Below are 27,468 nucleotides of genomic sequence, written 5' to 3'. Positions count from 1 at the left end.
TGTTGGCAGCTGTCTCTAATTTTCGGTGAGAACTACCGGGTCGTCTGCATACTTGATGGTATTGATGAGACGTCCTCCTACTTTGAAGTTTCCGCATCCTTTCAGCGCTTCTCTCGCCAGCATTTCTCCATACAGGTTGAAGAGACCTGGCGACAGACAACATCCTTGTCTCACTCCCCTTCCTATTTCCACACTGTTCGTTTCTCCATAGTTCAGTCGTACCTCTACCCTTTGTCCCAGGTACAAGTTCCTTATAAGTCTCCGATCTCTCCAGTTGATTCCTATTTCCTTAAGGATGTTCATCAATATATTCCAGTTGACTCTGTCGAAGGCCTTCTGCCAGTCTATAAAACAAGCGCAAACTTATTCGTTAACGGCCAAGGGGATGGCGACATACTAGTGGATTTGCTTAAAGAAATCGAAAATGAAAGTTTGATAGTTCTGACACAACTCATAAACAAAATCTATGAAACTGGAGAATGGTCTGAAGACTTTTTGGACGTCACAATGGTTACTCTTGAGAAGAAAAAGCAAGCCAAGAAGTGTAGTGATTATAGAACAATTAGTCTGATATCGCATGTGGCAAAGATCATTGCAAGAATACTAAATAGACAGTTGGAAAACAAAATTGAAGAAGTGATGGGAGAAGACCAGTTTGGCTTCAGGAAAGGAAAAGGGACCAGAGACGCCATTGGCATGATGAGGATATTGTCAGAGAGAGTTTTGGCCATTAAAAACCTACATGAAAGTAAATTATTTTGCTCTAACAACTCCCATATGTCAAAAACTAAACCTAGATTCAGGTGGCAAGATCAATATCAAATTTGGAATTGGGCTAACAGGGAACTCGCCATTACGGTCAGAACCAGCGAAACACAAATCAACGTGGCCCACACACCCGAACTGGATTGGATTTGATTTTCGGCTGCGAAATGCGAAAGCTTCACGTGGTTTATAGGGCAATATATCCTTACAAGACAGATAGTATCAAGCATTCTTGGTTGGGTTTTGCACAAACGATAGACAGAACACGCAAAGATTGTTCCACAACAACAATATAAATAATTTTGCAAAAAAATCTCATTATGGCTTTAAATGATATTTGAAGTGAAGTTAATATTTCAGTTTAGCAGCATACTTCTCTTTGTTAAGTTTAGAAGCCCTCGTAACCTTTCTCTCGTTAATATTTGAAATACTACGTTATAGCAAGATCAGATTTGAGATGCCACATCGAAGAGATGAACTGCATCTAACATATCTCCGAGTCAGAAGCGAGTGTTGCACTCATGTTTGATTTGTGTCAGTCCTAGTATTTAAATCTCATGCTTTTCATTTCTGTCACCTCACGCAAAATACGTATATTTTTTAATGTGAAAAATGTCGACTTGCACTGTGCATCGAAATTTACGTGAAACTGTGGGTCTCCCTATACATGGTTGGGTAAGTCAGTTCAAATGTCATAAGAAGGAAGGGAGAAAGGAAGATTCCCGTCGACATCGAGGTCATTACAGACGCTGCACAAGCTCGGATGGTGTCAAGGATGAGGAAGAAAATCGGACGTGCCCTTTCAAAGGAATCATCCTGGCATTTGTCGGGAGCGATTTAAGGAAGGTCGGAAGCGAATTTGAACCCCCCCCCCCCCCCCGTCCCGAATTCGAGTCCAGTGTGCTAATCATTCCGCCACCTTCCTCGGTAAAAGAAGCCAACAGTATGCCTCCAACAAAAGGACCGTACCTGCTAATCCACTGCGGTTTTCAAACCAATCTTTGGGTTGAGAACACCTTTAATTTTAAGTTGTTTACATGTATTTACTTTCTTTACTTTTGCACGACTGTCCAATTTCGGCCTTGAAGACAATTCTCAAGTGCTGTAGGTGCCTACATCTCGGAATATGTTTGACTAGCTTAGCTCTGCTCTGCTCTGGTTACGTAGACTTTATGGCCTGCAAAGGTTTTTTTGTTTCCCTTTAAACGAATTTTTATATTGTTCGCAAATAGCAATATTTTCTACACTTTTCACGCTAATTAAGGCGATAGGCGATTCTGGTAGCTGAAGTCGAAGATCTTTGTTAAACCTGCCTTTTGAGCTCTTGTGGTGATATTTGCAAAAAAACTTTCGTCCCTGAACACTTTTTTTAAGTCAAGTACCACTTTCAATATATCTAGGTTTAAATACATTTTAATATAACAAAATATTTTCATAAGAATTTTCATCCCCTATTTCACCTCCTTGAGGGTTGAATTAAAAAAAAAAATCCTGGAACACATATTTCATTACTTCTAACTTAGAAGTCAAATACAAATTTTCAAGTTTCAAAAATTCTTTCTAATGAAATGTTCCCATAAAAATTTTCATTATCTATTTTACTCCCTTAAGCGTTGAATGTCCTAAAAGTAAGAAACATGTTTTTTTCTTTGTAACCAAGAAGTCAAATACCAATTTTTGTAGCTGTAGATTTAAAAATGCTTTAGTAGTTCTTTAATAATGATTTATTTCCTAACAAGCCTTCACCAACTATTTCATTCCATAAGTGTTAAATTTTCAGAAATTCTGAAATACGTATTTCTCTATTTATGAGCGAGAAACCAAATACCAATTTTCGTAGTTCTAGCTTCAAACTTTTTTTAATAGTGACACATTCTCAAAAAACCTTTCAACCCCTATTTCACCCCTTACGGTGTGGAATTTCGAAAAATCCCTCTTAACAACACGTACGGTATAAGAGCAACACCCTTTCCAAATTTCAAATTTATGTCCTTAGTATTTTGGACTGGGCTATAATGAATCAGATGAATCAGTCAGGCCCTCTATCCCCCTTAGGGATTGCATTTTCAAAAACACTGAAACATGCAATTTTTTATTTCCAACCCGGAAGCAAAATTCAAATTTACCTCTTCATATACTTCTAAAATATGTTCCCAATTAGAGACCAGAAGACCATTCCAGCATAGCTGATAAGCTTTTGTAGTTACGATACACTTGTCTGCTTGCCTTTTCTCCCCTGCGAATGTCATTCATGTTCGTTAACGGCGGTCTCTAAAGCAGAGAACAGTATATCCCAGAGTAAGCAGAGGATCAGATCATGTTTTCGCACAGCTTTTAGGGATGAGGAGTCTGTGTAGAGAACTCAGCACAAGGGTTCTGCTTTTCCCGCTGGTCGGCACCCGCTGTCTTATTAGTAGCAGTGTTCGTCATTGACAACACGAGGCTAATCCTGTATGCACAGGCACCTAGGCTAATGTAAGCAGCGTGTCGACACCCTTCCGTGCGGCAAACCTCAGTAAGGTAGGTAAACTTGCTCGTCATAAACGTCGCGCCGCCTTGCTCGCGTATGATCCGCACAGCCGCCGTCGAGGCGTATATAAGCAGCTCGAATCGGTTGGCAGGCACATCAGTGCTCCGAAGACATACCCCAACGGTTGCGAGGTAAGTCGTCTCTTGTCTGTTCACCCTGATGACGCTGAAATTTTGTGGCAGTCTGTGTAAGACGTGTAAAATCTGTGCCTCAAACCGGTGATGTACTTCTCCTAGGCGGTAGTTGGGCTTAGTGCAACCATCTTTATGAAGGGTGTTACAAAAAGGTACGGCCAAACTTTCAGGAAACATTCCTCACACACAAATAAAGAAAAGATGTTATGTGGACATGTGTCCGGAAACGCTTAATTGCCATGTTAGAGCTCATTTCAGTTTCGTCAGTATGTACTGCACTTCCTCGATTCACCGCCACATGTGTGGGCTGACGAGAATCCGCACGCAATTGTGCAATCACGTCATCAACACAGATTTTCTGTGAACGTTTGGGCAGGCATTGTTGGTGGTGTCTTGATTGGGCCCCATGTTCTTCCACCTACGCTCAATGGATCACGTTACCATGATTTCATACGGAATACTCTACCTGTGCTGCTAGAACATGTGCCTTTACAAGTACGACACAACATGTGGTTCATGCACGATGGAGCTCCTGCACATTTCAGTCGAAGTGTTCGTACGCTTCTCAACAACAGATTCGGTGACCGATGGATTGGTAGAGGCGGACCAATTCCATGGCCTCCACACTCTCCTGACCTCAACCCTCTCGACTTTCATTTATGGGGGCATTTGAAAGCTCTTGTCTACGCAACCCCGGTACCAAATGTAGAGACTCTTCGTGCTCGTATTGTGGACGGCTGTGATACAATACGCCATTCTCCAGGGCTGCATCAGCGCATCAGGGATTCCATGCGATTTCCTGTAACAAAGTGTTTGAAGTCACGCTGGTACGTTCTGTTGCTGTGTGTTTTCATTTCATGATTAATGTGATTTGAGGAGAAGTAATAAAATGAGCTCTAACATGGAAAGTAAACGTTTCCGGACACATGTCCACATAACATATTTTCTTTCTTTGTATGTGAGGAATGTTTCCTGAAAGTTTGGCCGTACCATTTTGTAACACCCTGTATACATACGTAACACCCCTTTCATTTTGTGAAAGAAATAACGTTGTCGACATATGTTAATATTCAATACTCGTAACTCCTAAAACAACCGAAATATTGAAACAAGTATGATTTTTAAAGACAAACGTATAATTTTTCCATGAGTTGAAAGTTCTTTGAAAGATGAATACAGTGATGCTGGAATCTCCTACTGCGGTGTAAGCACCGTCAAGCGGGGTTCTCAGGGCAGTCTGTGTTAGTTAGTTCGTTATATCTTCCATTGATCGATGTCACGGTAACCTTTACGATGTGGAACGTGTCAAGTGTATATGCAATGCACACAAGAATCAAGTTTTTTTTCTTTTTTTTTTTAAGCTTAAAATTTTTATTACCTATCCCGTTCTCTTAAACGGCACAAAATGCATATATTACGCCTATAGATTTATTTATTCCTATTCAAGAATACCTCTGTGGTATAGAATGAGTTGTCAAGGAGATATGATTTCAATTTATTTTTGAAACTGTTATTGCTGTCTGTCAGACATTTTATTTCAACTGGTAACTTACTGAAAAGTTTTACAGCAGCATATTTTACCCCTTTCTTTGCCAAAGATAGGTTAAGTATAGGATAGTGTAAGTCTTTCTTTCTTCTGGTATTATAATCATGAATGTCACTGTTGTTTTTAAACAGGTCCATGTTGTTGAGAACAAATTTCATTCAAATGGTTCAAATGGCTCCGAGCACTGTGGGACTTAACATCTGAGGTCATCAATCCCCTAGAACTTAGAACTACTTAAACCTAACTAACCTAATGACATCACACACATCCATGGCCGAGGCAGGATTCGAACCTGCGACCGTAGCGGTCGCGTGGTTCCAGACTGAAGCGCCTAGAATCGCTCGGCCACAACTGCCGGCACAAAGTTCATTACTGAGTAAATGTACTGTGAGGCTGTTGTAAGAATTCCTAACTTTTTAAACAGATGCCTTCAAGATGTGCGACTATGAGCCCCACACATTATTCTAATCACTTTCTTTTGAGCAGTGAACACGCAGCAAGCGCTACAGCCAATTCCAACCTCCTTGCCTCACAATTTCAGCACATTCGTCACATATTTTTACGATACTTGAAGAACATTGCAATGTATACCCCTTGGCTTTTGTTTACACGTATTTACTTTATTTAATTTTGCACGACTGTCCAATTTCGGCCTTACATGCAATTATGAAGTGCTGTAGGTGCCTAAATGTCGGAATATATTGGCTAGCCTAGCGCCCGCTGCTCTGCTCATGTGGACTTTATGGCCTGCTAAGATTTTTTTGTTTTTCTTTAAACGAATTTTTATACTGTTAGCAAATAGCAATATTTTCTACACTTTTCACGCTAATTAAGGGCATAGGCAATTCTGTTAGCTAGAGTCGGAGGTCTTTGTTAAACCTTTCTTTTTAGCTGAACACGTATTTCTTTAGACGTCAAGTACCAGTTTTCATATATTTTCTTATTCTTATTCTTCTTTATCGTCGCCTTGTCCCACGTCTCGTAGGGTCGGCGTTGCTCTTCTGGATCCTTCTCCTCCATAGTTCTCTATCCATTGCCTGTTCCTTACTCCATCCTTTCTCCGTTAGGTCCCCGGATATCTGATCCCTCCACCTCATCTTCGGTCTTCCTCTCCTTCTCGCTCCTTCAATCTTTATATCTTCAACTCTGTTTCCGATATATTCTTCCCTTTTCTCTGTAAGTGTCCGTACCACCTCAGTCTGCCCTTTTGTATCTTTTTCCCCATGGGTCCCACTTTCACAGCTCGTTTAACAAATTCATTTCTAATTCTGTCCTTCCCTGTTACCCCACACATCCTCCTCAGCATCCTCATTTCCGCCACTTCCATCTTCCTTTCCTGGGCTACTGTGATTGGCCATGTCTCTGCCGCGTATATCATAACTGGTCTTACCACCGACTTGTACACTTTCCCTTTCAACCCAATGCTGACCTTCTTGTCACACAACACTCCACTCATTTTCCTCCAGTTGTTCCAACCGCAATTTATTCGGTGTTGTATCTCGCTTTCCAGTCCTCCATCCCTCTGTATATACGACCCCAGGTATTTAAATTTGCAGACCGATTTCAGCTTATCATCTTGGATGTTGCAAGACCTCATCTGCACATCCTTCAGTTTTCATATATTTTGGTTTCATTATATTTTAATATAAAGAAATATTTTCATAACAATGTTCTTGCACTATTTCACCTGCTTATGGGTTGAATTAAAAAAAAATCCTGAAACACATATTTCTTCATTTTCAACTTAGAAGCCAAATACAGATTTTCAGGGATGAAGTTTCAAAAATGCTTTCTTAACGAAATATTTCCATAAAAATTTTCATCGTCTGTTTTACTCCCTTAGGAGTTGAATTTCCAAAAAGATTGAAACATGTTTTTTTTTCTTTGTAACCTATAAGTCAAATACCAATTTTCGTGGATGTAGCTTTATAAATGCTTTAGCAGTTTTTTAATAATGATAATGAAATATTTTCATAACAATGTTCTTCCACTATTTCACCTGCTTATGGGTTGAATTAAAAAAAAATAATCCTGAAACACATATTTCTTCATTTGCAACTTAGAAGCTAAATACAGATTTTCAGGGATGAAGTTTCAAAAATGCTTTCTTAACGAAATATTTCCATAAAAATTTCATCGTCTATTTTACTCCCTTAGGAGTAGAATTTCCAAAAAGATTGAAACATGTTTTTTTTTGTAACCTATAAGTCAAATACCAATTTTCGTGGATGTAGCTTTATAAATGCTTTAGTAGTTTTTTTTAATAATGATTGATTTTGAAACAAGCCTTCACCAACTATTTCATCCAATAGGTGTTAAATTTTCAGAAATGCTGAAATACATATTTCTTTATTTATGACCGAGAAACCAAATACCAATTTTCGTAGTTCTAGCTTCAAAATTTCCTCAATAGTGACATATTTTCAAAAATCTTTCAACACCTATTTGATCCCTTTACGTGCGGAATTTCGAAAAATCCCCTCTTAAACGTACGGTAAAGAACAACATCTTTTCCAAATTTCAAGTTTCTGTCCTTAGCATTTCGGACTGGGCTATAATGAGTCAGAGGAATCAGTCAGGCCCTATTTCCCCGTTAGGGGTTGCATTTTCAAAAACACTGAAACGCGGAATTTTTTATTTCCAACCCAGAAGCAAAATTCAGATTTTCATATTCTAGTTTTAAAAATACTTTCATAATGAAATATTTTCATAAACCATTTCATCCCCTTTTTCACCCCGTTAGGGGTAGAATTACGAAAGATCCCTTCTTAAACGATGCCTACGGAATGAGATCAACACCGTCTCCAAATTTTAAATTTCTATCATGAGCGGCTTCGATTGGGCGGTGACGAGTCAGTCAGTCACGTCATTGGCCATTTTATAAATAGCGGTACATCACTGTGCTCGCCCTGACAGTCATACAAAGTTCCATTTAAAAAAGTCTTACTTGATTCAATATTTCTGCTAAAAGCTGTGTGTAAAATGTATATGTGAGTGTATGTTCCAGTGTAGACATAGTTTTGAACCTCTGCTCTTCCAAATGCGAGTACACTATGTTAGCAATGTGCCATCTGTTACAGCACGTAGTCACTTACGAATAATCGATGATCACCGTTTCTTATGATCGATAAACTTGCCTAGCATTGTTGATAAATTTCATGATTTTTTTGAATAGAGCTTGCTTCTAACCTTACCGAAATTACTTCTTTTTCTCTAACATAAATTCACGAAATGGAAAACTCTCTTTTCACAGATGTCGCCCTTTCTGTCCGGACTGCTGCTGCTGCTCGGAGTTCTCAACATATGTGGCGCTGACGAGAGTGAGTGATACAACTGGTTTCTCATTTATGTTTGACGGCTGTAGTGATTCCCCGCGTCCTTCGCTTAAGGATGAGCGGTCATGCATTCTGTGTACTAAAGACTTACTAATAGGCACAAACTAAGCCAGTCAAAATTAAGCCAGTCAAAGAGGATTCGTTGTATCGATAGAAGACGTCAACTTAAAAACTCTACAGTCTGAACACACCAAATCTCTCTCTCTCTCTCTCTCTCTCTCTCTCTCTCTCTCTCTCTATATATATATATATATATATATATATATATATATATATATATATATATATATACTTTTTTTTTACTTATGCTCCACAAGAAGTACGAAGTTTTCATCGTTTGGAGAAGACCCTTGATTTTTAAAATAACTTTTAATCAGAGTGTCAATCTTATTTATGACTGTAAATTACCGGTTATGACGTCCAAAATGGTTGTCTTGAGATCAGTGTGTCGCACAGAGGGTCGACGATACACTAATCTAGATTAGATCTACAGTTTTTTCTATAGATCTATAGCTAGGCGATGATCAGGGATGTAGCACATGTCATGAAACAAGAGTACATAGCGCATAGCTACAAAAAAAATGTGCTAATGTTTCTTCCACATATCCCATGCGTGCTCATGGATACGGAATAGCTCAAAAAAATTAGAAACTTATTTTCATTTAAGGCGTGATGAGAAGTTTGTCACAAATCAGCAAGTGTATATGCACTGCGGTGCATAAGACAATTTTTCAGGCTACTATAGCCACGCATCATGAAACAGAAAGCGGCTTAGAACAGGTTTACAACTCATCAGTTTACTGAACTGGAGATGTGCACACGTTAGATTTTACGTACGTATTTGATATCATCAGTAAAAAATAGAGCTATTGCTTCTACTAAAACAATTTTCAGCGTTGTACAAGAAATTGGCCATCAACAAGTCCTTAAAGCTCCCATTAAACTGAGCTCTATTAGCAACTAAACTTTTTATGGGTGCTGGAAAGTTAGGGCAATAATGTGCAGATTATTCTTATTTCGACTCTGCTTCCAAGAGCTGAGCTGTTGTTTTGAAAGAAAAGGATATATTATTTATGACAAATTCCACGGACGAATAAAGCTCTCTGGAAGCAACAGTAGTCAGTATACGAGCTGAGCTGCTGTTAAAAAAAATAAAAAAAACAAAAAAAGATGTATTATTTACGAGGAACTTCAATGACGAAAAACCCAATCTGGAAGCAATAGTAGTTAGTATACCCAGTGCCTCGAACAAGCCTCTGCTGTACGTTCTTGAGTTCACACCGCAAATGATTCGTATTACCCACTCTGAAGACTTTGAGCTTGGCTTCATGAGATAATCAAATAATGATCCTGCATGATACTGTGGAATGCAAAAATGATAATTATATCAAAATTTTTACTGTCGTATTACCTATGTCTGACAACATCGGTATTGTAAATAGAGATTCGTTTAGCCGCTTCAGAAATTCTGTGTTATGCTCCTTCCAACTGAATTTCTTATGAAACTGTAACCACAAGAATTTAACACTGCCGATTTGATACATCTTCTTAGATTTCAAAACCATACTCAATTTATCAAAAAGCTCCCCAGGCCATTTATTGGTAAAATGTTGGATGTGAACAGTGAATCTGCGACGCACTTCTGCAACAGCCTTTGCCAGAGTTGCCGTCTGCTATGATGATCCTGTGGCCTGAGGGCCTGAACCCGCTGCAGATGATATGGGCACAGCAGTTGTTCATGAAGTACCCCAGAGATAAGGGAGTGAGACACGCCTTCTGCTGCTGCTAATCGTCCGCACACTGGTCCTAGGGGTTTCTTGTACCGTACGTAGCACACGCTCTTCCATGTCAGCCGTGCGGACTGTGAGGGGCCTTCCACTGTCAGTCCTCCGAGGTGCAAGGGTACCTGTGTCCCTCAGAGTCTAGAAAAGTCTGCCGAACATTTTATCAGAGGGTTCTCTGCGCTGTGGATATTTTTCAACGTAGAGAGCACGGGCTCACAGGCTATATCTATTTGTTAAACCATATCAAAATGTCATAGCCGGCATTACACTTGTTGAGTAGTAGGCTTCAATTACTAAAAACTCGTGTAAGACAGAAAATGTAAATGTACTACACCATTTGTACGTACAAACAGCGCGATAACAGTAAACACGTAAGTGAATCCGCGTTTGGAAGAAGGTAAAACACCATGATACGTACCCATGGTTGACAGTACTATACGATAAGGCACACAAACACGACGAAAACTAACGTAGCCTAGAACACGACTTGAATCACACAACTGACAGCAGACTACCTAATGGAAGGTAGAGTACTGTGGGTAAGACATCATAATACCCTACCGACACATTTGATGGAGTGCCAATGCAGCGACTGTTCTAATATCCGCAACCAAGCGTCGCACACCCCTTTCTATAAACATGTGTTTATCTCGGAAAGTATCCAGTTCTGGACCCACGTTTATTGGAATTATTTTTCTTGTTTCGATGAGTACTACCACCTCTAAAAGCATGCGATACCTATTTTTGAACATCCCGTATATTTGGCTTTCCATCCTTTCATTGTCATTTACTGTCGCAGACATCCTAAACAGAGCATTGTCAACTAGTTCAATGACATCGTTGTTGACATGTACAATCTTACTACCAGTAACTAGAGAATGTCATTGCAGAACCTATGTTATTACGTTAAAAATTCGTTAATGAGTTTTGTATACACACTAAACTTAGTTACGTAGCCTACTTTGAAAATGTGGTATTTTAGTTGATTTGCAGGCCTACCGTCAGACTTGCTCTATTAATTGAAAGTAAAATCTTCTAGACTGTTAGGTCGCGTAGTATTTCTCCTACACGAACGACGTTTCGATCTCTCTGCAGGGATCTTCTTCAGGATCTTTTGGTGTTCACGACAGCTGAACATAGTAAAATACCAGTGTCGCGTTCACATATAAAAGGGAGTTTTTCCGCCTTATGCCGAAGAATTGGGGCTACTGGGTAAAATACTTATGGCTACTATTTTTGGATCACCGTCATTGGATAGAAAGCGAAATAGGCAGAACAAGACAGCTGAGTATAATTTTGATGAAGTCAAATCTGTTTCTCTGACTTCTCTTTCAGTTCTGAGCTTCTCTCTATCCTGACGATATCTAACAGAAGCTGCGGAACTGACGTGTATGTTCTTCAGTAAATGAACGGCTATGAAAGCACAAGATTTAATTGTAAGCGTTAACAAGTCTTGTATCACTACGTACCTCCTTAGAATAACTAGAGAATGTCATTGCAGAACCTATGTTATTACGTTAAAAATTCGTTAATGAGTTTTGTATACACACTAAACTTAGTTACGTAGCCTACTTTGAAAATGTGGTATATGTTGCTGCGAAGACGATGTTAACTTGATAAAGTAATTTTATTTTCCAGAAAAGGTGGTCTGCTATCACGGTAGCTGGTCCGCCTACAGGAATGGAAACGGACGATTCGAAATAGAGTACATTAAACCAGAACTGTGCACGCACATGATCTACAGTTTCGTTGGGATAACCTCCGCAGGAGAGGTCAGGATTCTTGACGAATGGCTGGATCTTGCGAGTGGCAAAAGTAAGTGTAATTTCAACATACATATCTAATACCAATTGCAGATATTAGTAATATTATACACCGATCTGTGTGGATTGGGGAATGGCGTGCTAACATATGTCCGAATATGTGTTTTTCCATTACTCATGTCCATTACGCTCTCTTTCCGTTTCTGAAAGCTCTCCTTATCCCACTTTTTTGCTCTGTTTATGTCTAAATCAAATTATATGTCAATTACACTGTGCAACCTATATAATTTCTACGGGTAGTTTTCGTGGTCAGTCGAACTCCGGTTCATATTTGAAAGGTCATCAGCATGCTGCGACGCCAGTCAGTTGAAATAGCGTTATGCATTTTCATGGGCAGGAATCTTTAACTTCTGCAGCGGTAACGCTTACTCCGCGAGCGTATCTTCTTTTCCTTCTTTAACCATCGTCCATCCACTGCTGAATGAGGACCTCTTTCGTATTCTTCCATTTCAGTCGGTTCTGTGCCAACCTGATACCACTGTGTTATGGCAGTTCTCTAAATATCATAGAGCGACCTCTTCTCGAATCTTGTAACGTTTCTTTTGTGCCCCAGAAGTCTCCAATGAACCATTTTATTGCACCATATGTTGGCATCTATGAAGACTGGAAGTTGTTACTTCTTGGCTACAGGTATTGTACAATTTGTGAGGTAAGCGAAGCGTACTTGTTGGTCAGGATGAACCGATGCTTCTGCATGGAAATTCTTCCCTTTGAATAGTCTTCCCTAGCTGAATTTTATGGCCAAGGCAGATGTACTCGGAGACTATTTCGATAGGTCCATGGTCGGTTCTAACTCGTGTACTTTTTGGACCTCTATATTCCTCTCCAAATCAACTGCTGCTGATGCAATTTTCAAAAAACTATAAATTTATTTTTAATTATAAAGTGTTGAAATTTTCTTCTGTTTCAACAGATGCATACAACCGCTTCAACAAACTGAAATCGTCCAACACTAAAACCCTGGTCGCCATTGGTGGGTGGAATGAAGGGTCAGCCACATACTCTGCCGTAAGTTTGGCCCACAAAACTATCATATGCCCTAGTTGTGTGATTTTTGTGCGGATTGAGTTAGGCAGTATGCTTGTGTGTTCCAGGTTATGAACAACGCCGCACTGAGACAGAAGTTCGTGCAGAATGTGGTGAACTTTGTGAAGACGTACGGTTTTGACGGGTTCGACCTGGACTGGGAATACCCGGCCAACCGTGGTGGCTCCCCGGGCGACCTGGTAGGCTGCTTTGTGTCTTGACACACATGCTATTTTCTGAAAGGACTTAAAGAATCTCGTCATGTGATGGAAAAATTTTCTCTAGCTTTGCAGCATGCACGAAAAAGGATCGTCTTCTCCAGATGCCAAATCGCTCTAGTAATGATTTTAATAGCTTCGTTATAGTTGACATGTGACGAAGTAAACAGTTTTCTTCCATTGTTTTCAGAGAGCGTACGTTGAACTGCTCAAGGAGCTGAGAGCAGAGTTTGACAAACACGGTTTCATCCTGTCGGCTGCTGTGGGTGTTGGACGCTACCTAATTGGCAGCGCCTACGACGTGCCTCAACTGTCTAAGTATGTCGAGCTAGAACACTTACTTGCTTCCATTCTTCTAATTATAACGCAGTACTACAACTTTCAACACATTAATCTTCGCAGATACCTGGACTTCATCAACCTGATGACGTACGACCTTCACGGCTCGTGGGACAGTAAGACTGGTCAGAACGCTCCACTGTACGCCAGCTCTGCTGACAAGACGGAGGGTGAGAGGCAGCTGAACGTGGTGAGTGTCTGGCGTTCACTCCCCTTCAACCCCAGAGACACTTGCACGGGGTTTGGTAAGGAATAGCTACTCATTCCTTGTCCCTATTTGACCCATAGGATTCCAGCGTCCGCTACTGGATCCAGAACGGTGCAGATCCTGCGAAGCTTATTCTGGGCATGGGCACCTACGGGAGGACTTTCACTCTGGCCAGCACTGCCAACACCGGAGTCGGAGCCCCAGCTACTGGACCCGGGACCAGTGGCCCGTACACCATGGAGTCCGGCATGATGGGCTACAATGAGGTCTGGTCTCGACAGTTTCCTGTTCCACTATTCTTTCAAGTCTTGTGACAGCTGTGAATAAGAAAACTTCATATGTTGAGTGCTAGGGCTACAACTTGTCTCACATAACCAGTACTAGCTCCAAAACTTGATTCCCTCCAGTCTTCATTAGGAATGACTACTAATTTCTGACTAAGATGACACAAGCTTCTAAGTGTGAAATTTCACCCGAATTAGATGTAGCAACAGAACCATGACCTTGTATCCGATGATACCTTTACGAAATGCTCTGTGGCTACTATTTTGATTAGTTTCAGATGGTTCTCAATGTTTTGCTGTACTTCGCCATTCTCATCGCCACTTCACACTCCTACCAAAGCTTTTATGAATATAAGGGGTGAGGAATGAGAAACACACAGGTAGAGGGAATTGTTTTCGTGGAGGAAGGCTTCTCTGTATCCACATAAATGCCTACATACACTGAAGCCCCAAAGAAACTGGTGTAGGCATGCGCATTCATATGGAGAGATATGTAAACAGGCAGAATACGGCGCTGGGGTCGGCAACGCCTATATAAAAGAACTAGTGTCTGGCGCAGTTGTTAGATCCGTTACTGCTGCTACAATAGCAGGTTATCAAGATTTAAGTGTATTTGAACGTGGTGTTATAGTCGGAGCACGAGCGGTGGGGCACAGCATCTCCGAGGTAGCGATGAAGTGGGGATTTTCCCGTACAACAATTTTACGAGTGTACCGTGAATGTCAGGAATCTGGTAAAACATCAAATCTTCGACTTCGCTGCGGCCGGAAACAGATCCTTCATGAATGGGACCAACGACGACTGAAGAGAATCGTTCAGCTTGACAGAAGTGCAACCCTTCCGCATGTTGCTGCAGATTTCAATGCTGGGCCATCAACAAGTGTCAGCGTGCGAACCATTCAACGAAACACCGTCGATGTGTGCTTTCGGAGTGGAAGGCCCACTCGTGTACCTTTGACGACTGCCTGGGCCTGTCAACACCGATGTTTGACTCTTGACGACTAGAAACGTGTTGCCTGGTCGGACGAGTCTCGTTTCAAATTGTATCGAGTGGATGGACGTGTACGGGTATGTAGACAAGCTAATGAATCCATGGACCCTGCATGTCAGCAGGGGACTGTTCAAGCTGGTGCAGGCTCTGTAATGGCGTGGGACGTGTGCAGTTGGAGTGACATGGGACAACTGATACGTCTAGATACGACTCTGATAGGTGACACGTTCGTAAGCATCCTGTCTGATCACCCGCATCCATTCATGTCCGTTGTGCATTCCTATGGACTTGGGCAATTCGAGCAGGACAATGCGACACCCCACACGTCCAGAATTGCTACAGAGTGGCTCTAGGAACACTCTTCTGAGTTTAAACACTTCCACTGGCCACCAAATTCCCCAGACATGAACATTATTGAGCATATATTGTATGGCTGCCAACGTGCTGTTTCGAAGAGAGCTCCACCCCCTCGTCCTCTACGGATTTATGGACAGCCCTGCAGGATTCATGGTGTCAATTCCCTCCAGCACTACTTCAGACATTAGTCGTGTCCATGCTCCGTTGAGTTTCGGCACTTTTGCTTGCTTGCGGGGGACCTGCACGATACGAGGGTCAGTCAAAAAGTAATGCCTCCTATTTTTTTTTCTACGTTTAATTGTCAGGAAATTTAAATGCAATTACATAGGTTGAAAACCACAACATTGAGGATCATTTTGTCATTTTTCAATGTAATCTCCGCCCATCTCTACAGTTTTGGTCCATCTTTGAACAAGGGCATGTATCCCAGCACGGTAAAAATCACAGCTCTGCTTCCTAAGCCATTGACGCACGGATGTTTTGACGGCCTCCTCATCTTCAAAATGAATCCCACGATGAGCTTCTTTTAGTGGCCCGAACAGATGGAAGTCTGATGGTGCCAGGTCAGGGCTGTATGGGGGATGAGGCAAAACTTCCCATCCAATTTTGACAATCTCGTCAGAGGTGTGACGACTGGTGTGTGGTCTTGCATTGTCATGCAAAAGAAGAACATCTGCCATTGATTTTGTTGGGCGAACTCGCTGAAGACGTGCTTTAAGTTTTTTGAGGGTTGTGACGTATTGAACAGAATTTATTGTGCATCCCTGCTCCAAAAAATCAACCAGAATCACACCCTCTGTATCCCAGAAAACTGTTGCCATAACTTTCCCTGCCGATCGCACAGTTTTGAATTTTTTCTTCCTCGGCGAGCTTGTGTGACGCCAATCCATTGACTGCCTCTTTGATTCGGGTTCAAAAAAATGCACCCATGTTTCGTCCCCGGTCACAATTTTTTTCAGAAACTCATCTCCCTCCAAACGGAAGCGCTGCAAGTGTTGGGAGGCTATTGTTTTCCTTGCCTCTTTATTCTGATCGGTTAACATTCTTGGAACCCACCGTGCACAAACTTTTGAGTACCCCAATTGTTTAATAATCGTGATCATACTGCCTTTACTAAGAGAAATGATGCGACACACTTCATCTGCAGTCACCCGACGGTCACCACGAATGATGTCATCAACTTGCTGAATGTTGTGTGGAGTCACTGCACTCACCGGCCTGCCGCTCCGCTTTTCGTCAGTCAACGGTGTTTGCCCTTCAGCTTCCTTACAACGACGAACCCATCGTCTAACAGTGCTGACATCCACTGTCACAACACCATACACCTTCTTCAGTCTTTCATGAATGCGTATGGGCGTTTCACCTTCTGCATTCAAGAATTCAATCACACAACGCTGTCTCAAACGAACATCGATGTCGGCCATCTTACAAACTTCTGCTGTGCTGCCACCTGTTGACACAGAAAGTTACTACTGCAGTGGATTGCAGAAGAAGGTTTGAGGAATGGCGCCAAATTCAAATTTTTCACTTAACTTAATTTCTTTAAGTAGAAAAAAAATGGGAGGCATTACTTTTTGACCGACCCTCGTATTAGGCAGGTGTATCAGTTTCTTTGGTTCTATAGTGTATATACTCTACAAGCTGCTGCACAGTAAGTGGCGTCATAACAGTTTCACGAATTTCTCGCACTCTTTCAGATATGTGAGAAAATCAAGGCGGGCGGCTGGACAGTAACGTGGGACGACGAGCAGAAGGTGCCATACGCCGTGAGCGGAAACCAGTGGGTCGGATACGACAACGAGGAGTCCATCAAGCTGAAGGTAAAAGCACGAAAAAAAAAAGTTCCAGTTACAGTACTCTCCACCAAGTGGTTCAGTTTATTTATTTTCTGTTTTAAATGGCTTCCAATCACAGAATTAAGAAAACGCGAGACAAGGTTAAATTGAGTATCTCAGAATATAAGACAAGCACATACTGAACGTATTTCAACTTAATACCTGTACATTTCCTTGCATTAAATATAAAACATTGAACGTTGTGTCATTAAAAATTAGACATTTATTATAACCTAGTCAAATTGAAGTATCGAGCAGGTGACCTCCAAAAACTTAAATAGCCATAAAACGTCCGTGTTAATGGATGAGCTTCTTGTTTTTCCTTTTATTAAGTCTAACAAACTTGCAAAGACACCTCCACGCTTGTTTGTTCAAGGAACTTGGAACCATCAGTAGTTACAAGTAATAGACAATTCTGAGTTAAATATCATTTGTTGCTCGAAGTGCCCTGTGTCCTCTCCGACTGTGCGTTAATCGCAGTTTGGGGAGGGTAAATATTATTTCCTCTTGTTGTCAGTGACGTCACCTGCGCTTAACATAACAAATGGTGACAACCTATCTTCCGGTTGAGATCAGAAATAAAGGGCCTTGGGTGGTTACGTGCTGTTGGTTTGCATTAGGCGAAGAGCGTAATGGATATTAAAAGTGTGTATAAGTCATTGCACGTCTGTGAAAGGCTGGTCAGAACGATTTATGGAGGAGTTTCCATCCAGTAAGATAATCTTAGAATAAGATTAAAAGCAGCCGACCAGTTGCAAAGGATAAAGTAATCTTTACCTAGGTTTCGATAGATTTAAATCTATCTTCTTCAGAAGACGGCAGTATTACATTAACATGGAGTGATATGTCCTTGTCGTTTTTACAAACATCTGCATAGCTCCATTAGTCCAAATGCAGATGTTTGTAAAAACGACAAGGACATATCACTCCATGTTAATGTAATACTGCCGTCTTCTGAAGAAGATAGATTTAAATCTATCGAAACCTAGGTAAAGATTACTTTATCCTTTGCAACTGGTCGGCTGCTTTTAATCTTATTACGTGGAACCGTTGCTGTTGCGCAGCTATGTTTAAAATACTGATAATCTTAGAACTTATTTATTATTTATTTAACATGCTTCATTACATTGTAATACATTGTCTTGTACTATTATATTCGTGAAAGTTTACTTAAAAACTTATCTATATAATTTTAAATAAACAAATATAATGCAAATCGCATGCTGAAAAGTTTTCAGTCTTTCCCCTCGCAAAAGGAACCGAAGAATTCATGGACTCGGTACGTATCATGACCCTGTCGGCTTTTAGCTCTTTTGCGTGTAGTATGGTCTGTAGTGTAGCAAAAGGCTCATGCATCAGCTCGAACGTTTAATGGTCATTGGGTAACAAGAAGCACCAGCTACTCCCATCTACTTCATCAACGAAAGCAGCTCCCGCAGAGATGTGTGGTATTTTCGAAACATCTATAAACACTTTGCACGAATCGTTCCAAATGCAATACATGTTACTTTAGAGCGGGTTAAGGCCAGGCACGGCTTGTAGTTAAACGCTCCGACGTGGAGCCACCTCAACTATATTTTTCAGTTATTTACTACAGATTTTGAAATATGGAGAGAGTTTCGAATATTTTCCAGACGAATTTAACTAATGACAGCCAATGTTTTTAGAACTGTTCATATCGAGTGAAGTTTTTCAAAGAGGTGGTAGCAATTCGTAAGGCTGCACCTTAGAATTCCGGATCTGATGTTGCTGTGTGTGCCGTTCTGTGGAGTACCGTTGTGTATGAGTTTCCAGAAAACTCTAAAATCAGAGACTAAGAGAATCGTACCAACCCACACTGGAGGTCCACGTTCCGCTGCTTACAACGAAATAAGAGTGGCTTAACCTTCACTCTCGAACTCTGTATCTTTTCATTATGCTTTGATGCGTCATTAATCGACTTTTAATACTAATGTTTTGATAATGTTAAAGATGAGTTCTAGTCTCTGACACTGGAAATTCGATCTCTTGTTTGTTAATTAATCTTAACAGTGCACTAGTATAGTAACGTTAAGTGTCATCATCTAGCGAGTGCTCACGAACGGTTAGACGTGATAAGAGCGAGAAAAATATCTCGTTAGTTTCATTTGCAAACAAATTCTTTGGTTCCTAACGCCGTTTGCTTGATAGAGTGCGTTAATTGCTCTTCATTTTGTTACTTGAGGAACATTCTGACAGCTATTACAACGTTTGTGTTAAATAGAACTGCCAAGAATTGAGATCTGTTTGAAGGGCACAAAATGCACTCGAGAATTTGACCTCATTGGTAAATGGTTCGCAGCCCTTTCCAGTTCGGAAACTACGATTCTCCTGTGATGAAGACAATAATTCGCTAGCGCATTTCGTCGCTACAGTTACTGGCTTGTCGTATACTGAATAATGAGCGCGACTTGGAACATGACTCGCACGTCTGACTTGAGGACACGTCTCGCAAATTCTCCTGCTCTTTCTTCGTTGGCGCGTTGTTACGGCCGCTGCCTGTCGTTTTTCGGACCCGCTAACACGGCCACGTTGTTGTTGCAGTCGCAGTACGTGCTGGACATGGGCCTGGGCGGCGGCATGATCTGGAGCCTGGAGACGGACGACTTCAAGGGCGTGTGCGGCGCCGGCCCCTTCCCCCTGCTCAGCACCATCAACCAGGTGCTCAGGGGGGCGGCCGCCACCTCGTCTGCTGTAAGTGCGACCTCACCCATAACGGACTCGCTGCTTTTTCTTACAGCGATCATGCGCAAGCTAAACTCTGGTGTTGTACCTCCTGAATGAAACATTTTTTTTCCAAAAAATTTATCTCGTAATCGACCTGCTTACTAGACCCATACGCGATCTCTGAGGCTACGGTTCTGGCACTGAATTTGCCTTGCTCGCTTATATTTCCATGTTACCATCCACCAAACGCCTCTCTCACACCAAATGTGGAAGTCATTTCACACGGCAGGTGATTCTCCAGATAACACGTGGCACTTCAACCAAGTTTGGTTAAAACTGCTCCCCACATATTTTTAACATAATGTCACCACCTTTCCACCGCCATCGCCATCGCCATACCTGTCCCTATTCAAGAATTGCCACCAGCGCTGCCTCCAAACAGCCTAGCAACAGCAAAAGCTACGGATTCGACCCCAGAACCGGTAGCTTTCGATCGCTCGTTTATCTCACCTCCTACCCACTGCTAACAGTGCAACAGGTGACTACCTCACAGACTTTGTTTCACTTGATGCTAAGCCATACAGACGAAATTGCTCCAGTCGTTCCAAAGGGAGACTTCCATGTCTTCTCCTGCCCCTGTACACACCCGCACCCCAAGATGTGCTACAGGTGTCCTACATCCATAATTTTTTTTTCCAGATACTAAGTCCGATGGGAAGTGCTTTCGCTAGAACTAGCTCCAAGTCGTCCAGGATTATCACATTTCACCCTAGGGATGCGGCGCGGGTTGTAGTTGGAAGGGGGTGACGTAAAAAATAATCGAAAATGACAAATATTCGTGTCCACTTCATAACACTGGGCTTCCTAGGGTGACTGATGGCAATTCTAATGAATTTTGACTCATAATGTTGGCTGGAACACTCTCTTTGAAGATACGAAAGTAGCACAGACAGACTACAGGGACAAATTATACAGATACCAGGGAGTAGTCATAATAAATTATTTGATTTTCTTAAAGAATAGAAAGCTAACGGGCAGTAAGACGCCAAACATACTGCCCTTAGAACCACCGCTTCAGCACTTTGTTTATCCACAGCTGAGTAGGCATGACCTGTCTGGTCTAGATTGGCGCATGCAAAGAGGACAGACATAAGCCTTACCGAAGCCTGTAGGCTAGACATGCGATGCATGAAGCTCACTCCACTGGAAAGGCTCTGTCAAACTTCTGGTTTCATCAGTCGCATGTCTCGCAGCGTAGCTCGTGAACATAAAGAGCAGTTCAAAAAGACATTTCATGAGCGTCATCCAGCATACGGTAGCCTTTATGGATTAGAAACACTAAAATCAAGATATCGGTTCCTCAGTTACAACTTGCATGAACCCTCTGTCGGTTACCCTATTTCATAAGGTCCAACAAGTCGTGTTGAATTAAACTACAAGTCATGGAAAATGCTAAACCGTATCGCAACTGGTGTAGCTTCTGTAAAAATTTATCTTTTAGAATGGGGCTTATTAGAACTTGACGACTGTAGAGAAATACAGAACATGGAACATCTTGTAACATCCCTAATGTCCTGCACGTTGCTCCCTAAACGACTTCTGGCTAAGTGAGCATCAAGCTTTTGACTTAACCCAGAATTGGGCCGAAAAATTGACAGTTCGGGACACGAAGAAAAAAGAAAGAACGATTGTAAGATTCGAAAGACATGAAGGGGAAGCAGTGGTTGAGAAGGGAGTGAGACACGGTTGTCGTCTACCCCCTATGTCATTCAGTCTGTACACTGAACAAGCAGTGTAGGAAATCAAAGAGAAATTTGGAGAGAGAACTAAACATTGAAGAAAAAAAACCTTGTAGTTTGGTGACGACTTTGTAATTCTGTCAGAAACAATATGTAAGGGCTTGATAATACATTGTAAGACGAACAGCAACAAGAGTAAGGCAAGGCAGGGGAATGTAATCGAATTAAATCAAGCGAAGCTGAAGGAATAAGGTTAGGAAATGAGAAACTTACAGGACATCTTCTACACACCATGAACTACACTAGAAATGTTTATTTGCCAATAAATGTCTGAAAGCCGCGGAGCACCAAGCATACATGATTTTTATACTTAAAGTAATAGATACGACTACCATGGAGAGGTGCACCAAACCAGTCTTCAGATTGAAGTCCACAACGACATCAGTGGTTGTTGGGGTGAGGACTGGAAGAAGGGGTCCTTGTAAATAATTATGAAATTTGCGGAGCCATTTTCCCCTCTAATATAAGGCTGGGATAGTTAGTAACAAGAGATATATAAGATAAGCTGTTAGTTGGCCAACAAGAAAGCAGAAGCAGAAGAGTTTATTTATTTATTTATTTACATGTCATGTTCCGTAGGACCAAATTGAGGAGCAAATCTCCAAGGTCATGGAACGTGTCAGTACATGAACTTACAACATAAAAGTAATAACAGGTAAAAATAAATGTTCATGACCCTGAAAAAAAGTCAGTCCATAAGTTTAAGTAAACGCTATCAGCAATACTATGAGAATCAGCTTAATTTTTCAAGGAACTCCTCGACAGAATGAGGAAACTCTTCAGTTTCGATTTGAAAGCGCGTGGATTACTTGTAAGATTTTTGAATTCGAATGGCAGCTTATTGAAAATGGATGCAGCAGTATACTGCACACCTTTTTGCACAAGAGTTAAGGAAGTCCGATCCAAATGGAGGTTTGATTTCTGCCGAGTATTAACCGAGTGAAAGCTGCGTATTCTTGGAAATAAACTAATATTGGTAACAAGAAACGACAATAAGGAATATACATGTTGAGAGGCCAATATCACAATACGCAGACTCGTGAACAGAGGTAGACAAGAGGTTCGTGAACTCACACCACTTATTGCCCGAACCACCCGTTTCTGAGCCAAAAATATCCTTCTTGAACAAGATCCTGAACGTGGGCTTTCCACGACAGCTTACTATCTATCTGAACACCTAGAAATTTGAACTGTTCAGTTTCACTAATCATATGGTCGTTCTGTGAAATTAAAACGTCAGGTTTTGTTGAATTGTGTGTTAGAAACTGTAAAAACTGAGTCTTACTGTGATTTAACGTTAGTTTATTTTCTACAAGCCATGAACTGAGGTCATGTACTGCACTACTTGAAACCGAGTCATTGTTGCACTCAACATCCTTTACCACCAAGCTAGTGTCATCAGCAAACAGAAACATTTTAGACTCACCCATAATACTAGAGGGCATATCATTTATACAAGGTGTTACAAAAAGGTAGGGCCAAACTTTCAGGAAACATTCCTCACACACAAATAAAGAAAAGATGTTATGTGGACATGTGTCCGGAAACGCTTAATTTCCATGTTAGAGCTCATTTTAGTTTCGTCAGTATGTACTGTACTTCCTCGAATCACCGCCAGTTGGTCCAATTGAAGGAAGGTAATGTTCACTTCGGTGCTTGTGTTGACATGCGACTCATTTCTCTACAGTACTAGCATCAAGCACATCAGTACGTAGCATCAACAGGTTAGTGTTGATCACGAACGTGGTTTTGCAGTCAGTCCAATGTTTACAAATGCGCAGTTGGCAGATGGCCATTTAATATATGGATTAGCACGTGGCAATAAAAAAATGGTTCAAATGGCTCTGAGCACTATGGGACTTAACATTTGAGGTCATCAGTCCCCTAGAACTTAGAACTACTTAAACCTAACTAACCTAAGTACATCACAAATATCCAAGACCGAGGCAGGATTAGAACCTGCGACCGTAGCGGTCGCGCGGTTCCAGACTGTAGCGCCTAGAACCGCTCGGCCACATCGGCCGGCACGGGGCAATAGCCGTGGCGCGGTACGTTTGTATCGAGACAGATTTCCAGAACGAAGGTGTCCCGACAGGAAGACGTTCGAAGCAATTGATCGGCGTCTTAGGGAGCACGGAACATTCCAGCCTATGACTCGCGACTGGGGAAGACCTAGAACGACGAGGACACCAGCAATGGACGAGGCAATTCTTCGTACAATTGACGATAACCCTAATGTCAGCGTCAGAGAAGTTGCTGCTGTACAAGGTAACGTTGACCACGTCACTGTATGGAGAGTGCTACGGGAGAACCAGTTGTTTCCGTACCATGTACAGCGTGTGCAGGCACTATCAGCAGCTGATTGGCCTCCACGGGTACACTTCTGCGAATAGTTCATCCAACAATGTGTCAATCCTCATTTCAGTGCAAATGTCTTTACGGATGAGGCTTCATTCCAACGTGATCAAATTGTAAATTTTCACAATCAACATGTGTGGGCTGACGAGAATCCGCACGCATTTGTGCAATCACGTCATCAACACAGATTTTCTGTGAACGTTTGGGCAGGCATTGTTGGTGATGTCTCGATTGGGCCCCATGTTCTTCCACCTACGCTCAATGGAGCACGTTATCATGATTTCATACGGGATACTCTACCTGTGCTGCTAGAACATTTGGCTTTACAAGTACGACACAGCATGTGGTTCATGCACGATGGAGCTCCTGCACATTTCAGTCGAAGTGTTCGTACGCTTCTCAACAACAGATTCGGTGACCGATGGATTGGTAGAGGCGGACCAATTCCATGGCCTCCACGCTCTCCTGACCTCAACCCTCTTGACTTTCATTTATGGGGGCATTTGAAAGCTCTTGTCTACGCAACCCCGGTACCAAATGTAGAGACTCTTCATGGTCGTATCGTGGACGGCTGTGATACAATACGCCATTCTCCAGGGCTACATAAGCGCATCAGGGAATCCATGCGACGGAGGGTAGATGCATGTATCCTCGCTAACGGAGGACATTTTGAATATTTCCTGTAACAAAGGCCGGCCGGAGTGGCCGTGCGGTTCTAGGCGCTGCAGTCTGGAGCCGAGCGACCGCTACGGTCACAGGTTCGAATCCTGCCTCGGGCATGGATGTGTGTGATGTCCTTAGGTTAGTTAGGTTTAATTAGTTCTAAGTTCTAGGCGACTGATGACCTCAGAAGTTAAGTCGCATAGTACTCAGAGCCATTTGAACCATTTTTGAACCTGTAACAAAGTGTTTGAAGTCACGCTGGTACTTTCTGTTGCTGTGTGTTTCCATTCCACGATTATGTGATTTGAAGAGAAGTAATAAAATGAGCTCTAACATGGAAAGTAAGCGTTTCCGGACACATGACCACATAACATATTTTCTTTCTTTGTGTGTGAGGAATGTTTCCTGGAAGTTTGGCCGTACCTTTTTGTAACACCCTGTATAAATAAGAAACATGAGCGGCCCCAACACTGATCCCTGGGGCACCCCCCACTTGACAGTTTCCCACTCAGATCCCACATCACAGCCGTTATGTGTGGATAACTTGCCAATTCGGAAACCAGGTACAAAACATAGTTAGAGACCTGGCCGCTATTTCTTCCACCGTGTTTTGCCCTTAAGAAAACGTTTTCCAGGGTACCAGCAGCGGTTCTTCCGGATCGTCCAGCAGTAGCTCCGGGTCTGGCGGTGGCAGCTCCTCCGGAACCTCCAGCGGCAGCTCGGCAGCCAGCAGCGGCAGTTCTGCGGGGGCGTCGAGCAGCAGCTCGGCCTCCAGTGGTAGTAGCAGCTCCTCAGGGTCTTCTGCGACCAGCGTGAGCAGTGGCAGCAGCTCGTCCGGCGTCTGCAGCTCCGCGGGCTACGCGCGGGACCCCAGCGACTGCGGCGTCTTCTACCTCTGCGTCGCCTCTGGCAGCGGCTACACCGCCCACAGGTTCAACTGCCCCGGGGACCTCGCCTTCGACGTTTCTTCGTCGGCCTGCAACTACAGGAGTCTCGTCGCCTGCTGAACACTTCTTCCCGGCTGTCTCATACTCTAGGGAACTCCATGCAGGCCAAACAGTGCCTTGCCTCATTTGAATCTCTGAATTGGCATCTCTTGTAGCGGTGACGGCATATATCGACTATTAAATCTTTCCTGCATAATGAAAACGGTGTGTTTCTTCTTGCTTTGTCAGCTACGATATAACTACTCCATGTGTAGAACTTGTTCCTAGCTTCCACAGCTGCGTCATACGGCATGCCACAGAGAGTATATCAGGTGTCACCGTCATTCCCTCCCTCACCTCTTTCACTGCCTGATGGAGCACGGAATCAGGTTCTGCAGTATCCCCGTCTATAGCGGATTTCGATACTGACTCAGAGATGTCTTGTGCAGTTGTTCTGCTGGGCGAGACAGTGGATGCTGTTCCATTGGTGTAATGTATAGATGGAAGATGTTGCAACGATCACAGTGTATTTTTCGTCAATATATATGGAGGTAAAAAAAAATTTATTTCACATTTCCTTAATGACAATGCCTCTTGGTCACAGGTTCAGTCAACAAAGCATCTGGCTCGTGTTCATGTATTAGACTTGTAATTCTGGTTTCTATGTGCAATTATAGTGTTTCTGGTTTTTCAATTAGTTCATTGTAAATGGTGTTTAAAATATCTTGTCGTATTGAGGAAGTATCGTGCCAGATACATGTACATTGAATCGCACTTTCACACACAGAACAGTTACACTTGTGCCTTGTTGTTTCGTAGCTTTTATAGTTGCAGGGGACTTAATTAATCAATTGTGTTAACGGAAATTTCCTTTCATTCTTTATTGTTATTTTATGCAGTCAGATTGCGTACTAATACTAGTCAGGGCCAACCGGTTACGAGACACACAGCTACTAAAATTATTGCATTTTAATTAAGCCCCCGTGCAGTAGGTGTATGTGTGTGTGTATGTGGTTTGGGGATCTTATGGGCGCCCAACGGCGAGTTTATCAGCGCCCTAACAATGACTAAAATAAACGAATGTGGATAAGAACGAAAGCCATCGTACACTCATGCAGACGAAATGACCACACAATTACTCTATCGCACAGGCATTCCCAAATGCACTAAAACAAATGAAGAGGCAAGATAGTTAATCAAGAAATTAAAACAGAGGGAGTACAAAACACAGAAGAGCGAAGAGAACAGCACAGGGAAATGTGACTGGCTGACCACTTACAAAAAACTTGGATGAGCCAGCCACCCTGTTCTCATTAAAAACATGTCCCCAAAATTTTGTTAAAAACATGTGAAAATTCATAAAACTTAAAACGCGAACAACATTCGTTTTATCATTGCATAAAATAGATTGCAGATCCGCCGGCAAATCCGCTGCAGTCCGCAGGTCAGAAAATAAAATGCAGTCCAATAAAATATGGTGCACCGTGATCTGCACGCCACAAGCACCTCACATCGGAGGGTCCTTTCACCGGAGTAAAAATCCATGCGTCATACGGCTGTGGCCGATGCGAAGACGAGTAACGAGGACCTCATCCCGTCGCCGTGGCTGGAAGAAAGTACGCCACAGCCGAGTTGTGGGCTTGACAGAACGGAGCTTGTTGTCGGTCACTTCTAGCCACTCATGTTCCCAGCGACACAGGACTTTATACCTCAACAGCGAGGTGAGGGATGCAGTGGGTCAGCACACTGAAAGACCTGACGGTCACGACTCGCCTCCTTGGCTGCTCGATCACCCTTTCATTCCCCAGAATTCTCATGCGCCCTGGTTCCCAGCTGACAGACACCTCCTCCTTCCCCAGTCG

The 27,468-nt window shown here is 42.3% G+C and overlaps 1 protein-coding gene across 1 annotated transcript; it reads left to right on the top strand.

Annotated features, from left to right (window-relative positions):
* Positions 1-8,228: 8,228 nt before the first annotated feature.
* LOC126259550 (chitinase-3-like protein 1) lies at positions 8,229-25,692 on the top strand. Its single transcript, XM_049956435.1, has 10 exons — positions 8,229-8,295; positions 11,733-11,909; positions 12,831-12,925; positions 13,012-13,143; positions 13,352-13,479; positions 13,564-13,690; positions 13,789-13,974; positions 17,038-17,160; positions 19,738-19,880; positions 25,411-25,692. The coding sequence occupies exons 1-10, from the start codon at positions 8,229-8,231 to the stop codon at positions 25,685-25,687; spliced, it is 1,455 nt and encodes a 484-aa protein (XP_049812392.1). The 3' UTR covers positions 25,688-25,692.
* Positions 25,693-27,468: the final 1,776 nt, after the last annotated feature.

The sequence above is a fragment of the Schistocerca nitens genome, chromosome 5 (genome assembly GCF_023898315.1).
Source record: "Schistocerca nitens isolate TAMUIC-IGC-003100 chromosome 5, iqSchNite1.1, whole genome shotgun sequence".
Classification (NCBI taxonomy): domain Eukaryota; kingdom Metazoa; phylum Arthropoda; class Insecta; order Orthoptera; family Acrididae; genus Schistocerca; species Schistocerca nitens.
This window is presented reverse-complemented; position numbering and strand designations above follow the sequence as displayed.

Bases quoted from the DNA above. Each gene is read 5' to 3' on its own strand.
- LOC126259550 (XM_049956435.1), top strand. From the start codon at position 8,229: ATGTCGCCCTTTCTGTCCGGACTGCTGCTGCTGCTCGGAGTTCTCAAC. The intron at 12,926-13,011 runs GTAAGTTTGGCC...TGTGTGTTCCAG, and splicing joins GGTCAGCCACATACTCTGCC to GTTATGAACAACGCCGCACT. The intron at 19,881-25,410 runs GTCTGCTGTAAG...CTCGGCAGCCAG, and splicing joins AGGGGGGCGGCCGCCACCTC to CAGCGGCAGTTCTGCGGGGG.